This window comes from Pteropus alecto, unplaced genomic scaffold (genome assembly GCF_000325575.1).
Source record: "Pteropus alecto unplaced genomic scaffold, ASM32557v1 scaffold68, whole genome shotgun sequence".
NCBI classification, from domain to species: Eukaryota; Metazoa; Chordata; class Mammalia; order Chiroptera; family Pteropodidae; genus Pteropus; species Pteropus alecto.
In genome coordinates this window covers 9367958-9374596 of record NW_006441386.1, presented here as the reverse complement: position 1 = coordinate 9374596, position 6639 = coordinate 9367958, and the positions used below count along the sequence as shown (strand labels likewise).

Genomic DNA, 6639 nt, shown 5'->3' with positions numbered 1-6639 from the left:
GAAGTGACCACAGTCCTGATGGAGAGAATCAAAGTAAGGGCACTGAATAGGATGCTGCTGCACCAACAACGTCCACGTCCCAAAATGGTAAAGAAAAAGAGGATAAGGGGAACCACAGCTTACCTGGGACTTGGCCTTTAGGAGTGCAGCTGCTAACATCTCATCCCCTAGACCTCCCTTGTCGGAAAATGCAGGAACTTTTGAGGAAGGAAGAGCTAAAGACAACAATGGGGTCCATGAGAGTCTATCTATATTCTGGCCTCCTGACCTACAGAAACCTCTTGGGTCCTGTGACAACCTAGGATCCACTCCCTCTGACATTTATATATTCACTTCCTCTGCAGCTACTAAAGGTGCTTACCATAGGCACATACAGTGTGGGCCTACCCCTGAGGAGAGATGTCTAAAATCCTGTTGATTCTTGCTCTCCAATCTATCCCTGGTCCCTTCTTTTCTCTCTGATCACTCTATTCTCAATGAAATTTACCGAGTCCTACTGTTAGTGATGAGTGTGTTCTTGTCCATTCTCCGAAGCCTGGCCAGAAACACAGGCTGTTTCCTCATGTCCCTTCCATTATTCTCCACATCTCTGAACTCAAACTCTTGCGTGATATTCTCTTAGACCTAAGGAAAACTAGTAACCTCACCCAATCCTGACTGAAAACATAACACCCGTAGCTCTTCTCCATCCAATCTACAAGTCTCAAAACACTACAAATGTTTCCTATTTCTGTGTTTGATTGCTTTTTTCCTAGGTTAACATAGTTATCCTTTAGCGACTCTAAATCCCTAGATCCTAGATTCCACAGAATCACCCAGACAAAAAGGTCTTTAAATGCTTTTCCCAGTAAGTATGGACTGAAACTGGATCCAAAGTCATGAAAGCAATCTATGAAAGCAAAATACAAATACTCTTGTGGCATCTTATCCATTTCACCCTTTTGCCTCCTCTAAGCACATGGTCTTAAAGAGCACAAATCAGGACTATGAAGTTGGCTGTTACAAAGAGCCTGGAAAATGGATTTCAGTGACTGCCAGTTTTCTTAATCCTCGACAATGAGCCACAGCCCTTAAAAATGCCTCAGCTGTACATTAATTATTGGCTTCAGTCAGCCTTCTCTACTCAGCTGTGAGTTACTGAATAGCAAAAACTGTGGCTTACCCATTTTGGATTCTACTGATTAGCCTAGCACCTGGTGAATAAGAGATTTCAATAAACAATTGCTGAATGACTTAATAAAAAAAAAATGAATGAATCCTTATTCCTTACCACTCTCAAGCAGGGCTTGAGGTTCCTGAGATACATGATCAGCCTGAGTTTCCATGGATAGGGCCAGAAGCTTCTGTCTCTGGTCTCTATTTGCAGACTTGGCAGGAAGCTGGTTTTGAATGAGAATAAGGAAGTACTGCAGAAGGAAAAGTTCAAGGTTCAAAGATAATAAAAAAAATAAAAATAAAAAAAATTCCCAGATACAGAAAGAGGGGAACTAGCATTTCAGCTAATACCCAGGAACAGCAAGAGGAAATGCAGCAGCTGCGACTAGTCTTCAAGACCCTGGTGAATATATCCATCCCCTCCATGTAATGAGATTACATGAGAATCTGTAAAAAGGTCCACTTTCTTTAACAGTATCCCATCTTTGGCTCCCCTCACACATTGAGGGATATTTGTAACAACAAAAAATGGGGAACACTGGTGTCAAATAATATTAACAGAACTAAATACTAAGTAATCATCAAAAACATGAAAAATATCAGAGTAAAGATAAAAAGAGTGTGTAAATACAGACTGTAAAATGTATATGCACCATACCAAATTTTAAGAATAACTGGGATAATGGATAGAGCTATTTGTTTATAGAAGAGGAAAAAAAAAAAAAAAAAACCTCATATACATTAGAATTGCCAGGAGAAAAAGCCTGCTTTATTAGATTTCTAGCTGTTAAATTAAAGTGTTATTCTTAGAGGAAAAGGGGCCATAAGGTAGAACCCAAGTAACAAAGGTCAGAGAAACTTTCCATGAGTTCTCTGTCTCATCTTAAAAAACCTAGGGAAACATCACCTGTCTCACAGAACGAGGGCAAATAGCTCAAATCTATTAAATTAAAGAAGATAAATTCTTTCTCCTCTTTCTTTCTAAAACAGTTTTCTGCTTCCAGTCCCAGTCAAAGGTGGAATATTATTAAGGGATTTGGGCCCTTTTTAAGATCCTTGTGAGTCTCATTACATGGAGTGGGTACATATATCTACATGTATCTAAAAGACTAGTCCCAGTTGCTGTGTTTCCTCTAACAGAGAAAATAGCAGCCAACTTTCTTTATTTCCTCTCTTCCTTCCTAATGCATGTCCCTGGGTAATAACATAAGTCCCTAAGCAAACACCAGTAATTTCAAAAACGCAAGATTACTTATTACTCTGTTTTTATCCCTATTAAGAGAACTCTAGTCTTTCGTCAACAAGAGGGTATAAAATGCCCTCCACCAATTCCATTACAGTGAAAAGCACTGAATTAGGCATGAGCCAGGCCTCCCAGCTTGAGGTGGGTGACACACCTTCTTGCCACCATCACTCTTCCAGCTGGGTGCCTTTAACTTTTAGAGCCAGCCATCATTTTGTTCTTATCAATCAACTTTACAATTTCCAGGACTGTTTACAAGCAGACACTCTCAACAAATCAGTTCTTAGTCTAAACTCTCCCTAGAAAGGAAAATCAGAGGCTGCGACTTCAGAGAAAAATAGCAATGCTCCCTCCTCACAGCTGGGTTAACCTAAGCTGGAGCTCAAAGGCACATTGTTGAGAACAAGTCCCCAGTGTCTGGATCAGTAAACAATGTTTCTCATAGAAAGAAAAATCTCCATTGTGCTCTCACAGCTTCAGGTGCAGGTAGGGCCCTTCCCCTGCTCCACTGTCAACCCGTCTCCCTGCAGCTGTTTTGGGGGACTAAGAAAGATAAGCTGGTAGTGAAAATGAGACACGGAAAGCTTTACCCGTTAGATTCTTTCCTACCTTCTTTGGAGATATCCCTATAAGGACAGAGTAGCAATTATTGGGAGCCTCTGTTCAAGTTCCTAGGAATTATGACTTTAGTTGGTGCAAACGGCTGTATTAAGGACAAAAGAAGAAAAAAGAATTAAAAATATTCATGTAAACTTCACTTTTACTCTAAATGTTTACAGATAAGGAAAGAAAGATATATGCTAATAAATACCAATTAAGACCACAACTGGTATTTGCGTTGCACTCCTGGAGACAGAAAAGGAAATGAAGGTGCTTTAGGTTAACCTCCCATCCAGTGTTAAGACACACCTCCTAATGGTCTGTCTGCTAACTTATTAGGTACTCTCAATACTTCAGCAAAGAGTCTGTTCCACTGTTGCACACCTTAGCCATCGAAGAGGTCTTCAGGTGGTAAACTGAAAATCTATCCTCTCGGACCTTCATATCACAGATGCCTAGTGCCCAGAGCTTTAATGGTACAACCTTCTTCCACACAACTGTCCAAAACCAAATGATGCCCACTCTCCACAAACTTCTCTTCTTGGGGGGTAATTTCTCTAATTAACCACAGATTTGAGGTTTATCATTATGCTTATTCTCCAGTAAACACATGCCCTTTAGACGTAAACACCAATTTGTGTTCAATCTCATTTCAAGAGCGGATCAAATCAGTATTCTAATACAATTGAAAATGTGAGCCAGACAGTTGTACCACTTCCTGAACAAGACTCGATTTACAAGGTGCCAGCGGATTATTCCCGGAATCTGAGTTTGCACGCCCTCCTGGACCTAGTTCTAACTGCGCACACTTCGGAGAACTCATTCAGTACCCTCAAACCCAGCTAAGTAAACAAACCTCTTCTTCCGCCGCGGGCGCGAATAACTGTGTGAACCTCAAAAGCATCTCGAAGAGCTATCAAGATAGGGTCGCTGACATCAGCTGTTCTGAAGAGAGGGGCTCTTCTACAGTCACAGTGGAACTTTTCAGTGCTCGAGCTAGGAGCTAAGTCACAAAACCTGAACCGGAGCCCCCTTCCTCCCTCCCACGCAGGGTTCCGCTCAGGGGAGGGAGGGTCCCTGGGGAAACAGAGTCGGGGACTCGCAGCAGGTGAGGGAGTAGCGCCTCTCGACACTGTGGCTCTGGGCGGGCCCGGGTACCCCGCGGGCCGCAGCGGCACGGACACCACCCCCTTCCCTAGCGACCACAGCCTCCGTCTCACCGTGAGCCCCGGAGGCGGCCGGACTCACCCTGGGGGCAGGGACAGGAGACTTTTGAGGCGCCGGACAAGCACCAGGCCCCGTTGGACACTGTCACAGACCCACACACCGGGGACAGAACAAAGAACGGAAGCTCCCTCCGTTTCGCTTCCGGGTCGTGGGGTTTTTTTTGTTTTGTTTTTTTGGTTTTTTTTGCCATCCATTTCACTCCCCCCAACCTCCCCTCGTGCCTTCACACCCACCTGTTCTTTCTAGGAAAATGGGAGGTCTTCACCTCTCGGTGGTTTGCAACCTCCGGACTTCTATCCAGGATGAGGGCGCAGGACCAAAGCACCGACTGGAATTCAGGCCTTACGCCCCTGCCCGTGGCCCAGCCCCGCCCCTGCCCGTGGCCCAGCCCCGCCCCTGGTGGCTGGGCCCCAGGGGAGACCGCACACCTCCGCCTCTGGGCGCATGCTCCGCCGCTGGCTGGGGAGGGTGCGGAGCGGGTTTGAAGGGGGCATGATGAGGCGTGATGGGACCTGGGGAAACTGGGTACCCCAGCTCCGACTGCGCACGAGGTCTCCAGAGGGGGAGGCAATGGCCGAGGAGAGTTCCCGGTGCCCAAGCGACCGGAGTCCCCAACGAAGGTACCAACTGGGAGCTCTAAGCTGAAGAATAGCAAACTTTGGAAGGATTCGTCATTTTTTAAAAATCATCGTTATTTGAAGTTTTCAAATAAACCAACCTTATGCTTCCAAAGTTTTCTGTTTGTATTATCCCGGCCCAGGGCACGCTCCCTGCCCCTGATGCAGGACTGGGCAGATTTCCCCGAGTGGGGGGAGGGAGGAACTCAAGCCTTGTACCAAAAGAGAAAAGGGGTCTTGGGGAGCATAAGAAAGAATTCAAACACATAGCAAAGTTAGAGTCAAAAGGAAAGTTTATTACAGAAGTGGTAACACTCCATAGACAGTGTGGTCTCCCCACCAAGGAAGAGAGAGAGCCTGAGAGGGATAGAGACAATAGAGGACAAAGAGAGTAAAGGGACTGAGAAGGACCCCTTTTATTTTGTGTAGAGCATTACTGAAAGACTGTTTTTCCTCTTTTGCATTCATGGTGTAAGGAAATAGGTTGTTAGCAATCCCAGCAGAAATTTTCCTTTGTTCTGTGAGTTTCCTTTTGATTTGGCTGCAGCGCTGATCAGCATATTGTAGTCTCTGAATATAACTTGATTTAACAAATTAGTTCTCTTGCCTACTTCCTACATTACTGAAGTCAGGTGACATGTACCTTGTTTTAACCTATGAATCCTATTTTCATCTTATTCTTCCTTCTTGTAATTTATTCATTTAAGAAAAAGGCTGATTTATCTTGCAATTTTCCTACTCTCTGGAGTTTCCTCTCCTGTCTCCCTGCGTTGTCCTTAGATCTAGACCAGAGGCTAGAAAAATTTTACTAATTAAATAATTTTGCGAATTTTGAATAATAAGTTTTTAACTTTTGTTTCAGTCAATATTGTCATCTGTAAAGAGAGGTATTACTATCTATAGAAGACTATCTCAGCATACATGAGTTATATACTTGGGTTTATGCATTTTGCTGTTGGTATATTATACCTCAAAAAATAATAAAAATTGAGTGTCACCTATAAAGCCTCTCCAATCTTCCTATATAAAATAAAATTTTCTAACCAATTAAAAAATATTTTCCCTTTCAGCCAGAACCACCATCTTCCACTAATTCACCTAAATGACCAACACAAAGAGAAAGAGGAGAGGCACCTGCTATATGTTCTCTAGGCCTTTTAGAAAACATGGAGTTGTCCTCTTGCCACATACATGCAAACCTGTAAGAAAAGTGATATAGTAGACATCGAGGGAATGGGCACTGTTCAAAGAGAAATGCCCCACAAATGTTACCATGGCAACATTGGAAGAGTCTCCAAGGTTACCCAGCATGCGTTGGCATTCTTGTAAACAAGTTAAGAGCAGGATTCTTGCCAAAACAATTAATGTACATATTTGATATGGGACATCACTTGTAAAATGCTTAATCTTTTAGCAGGAAATGGTACAGACCATCACTTGCAAAATCTTAATCATTTTAGTAAACCTAGTTAAGTCTTTCCTTTCCTCCTTTCTTTGGAGAAAGACCTGCTCCCTGAAACTTAGGTAATTACATTGAAACTAGTGATTCAGGTCCTCTAGCTATTGATAAGGATCATTGAAACTCAGCCTTCTCCTTGGCCCATTATAAGGCAGGAATGGCTTTAGACCAAAACAGGGCCCATAGAGTCCAAGAAGGGAGGGGACATTTAACCCAAGTTTTTTTTCTTTCGTTTGTGAAATATATTAAGCCTGTTTCACTTTACTCGCTTAATAGGCAAATCAATAATAGAAATTAACAAATATATGATTTAAATAATAAGTTCGTATATTCTTTTT

At 43.0% G+C, this 6639-nt stretch overlaps 1 protein-coding gene and 1 long non-coding RNA gene across 11 annotated transcripts in view; one reads left to right on the top strand and one right to left on the bottom strand.

Annotated features, from left to right (window-relative positions):
* The window catches only part of ZNF3 (zinc finger protein 3), an 8944-nt gene extending 4352 nt beyond the window's left edge, over positions 1 to 4592 (bottom strand). Inside the window, exons 1-5 of one of the 10 annotated variants that reach the window (XM_015594659.2) lie at positions 4247 to 4431; positions 3855 to 4001; positions 3008 to 3101; positions 1271 to 1406; positions 124 to 215 (exon numbers count right to left, since the gene is read on the bottom strand). In XM_015594659.2, the coding sequence (XP_015450145.1) occupies positions 124 to 215; positions 1271 to 1325 (147 nt within the window). In that variant the 5' untranslated portion in view covers positions 1326 to 1406; positions 3008 to 3101; positions 3855 to 4001; positions 4247 to 4431. The other 9 variants (XM_015594658.2, XM_025051506.1, XM_015594661.2 and 6 more) reach the window with 9 other exon arrangements.
* Positions 4593 to 4647: 55 nt separating this feature from the next.
* Positions 4648 to 6639, top strand: part of LOC112485233 — a 3122-nt gene continuing 1130 nt past the window's right edge. The window contains exon 1 of the long non-coding RNA XR_003048377.1: positions 4648 to 4845. This is a non-coding gene — a long non-coding RNA (uncharacterized LOC112485233). The remainder of the gene's footprint in view (positions 4846 to 6639) is intronic.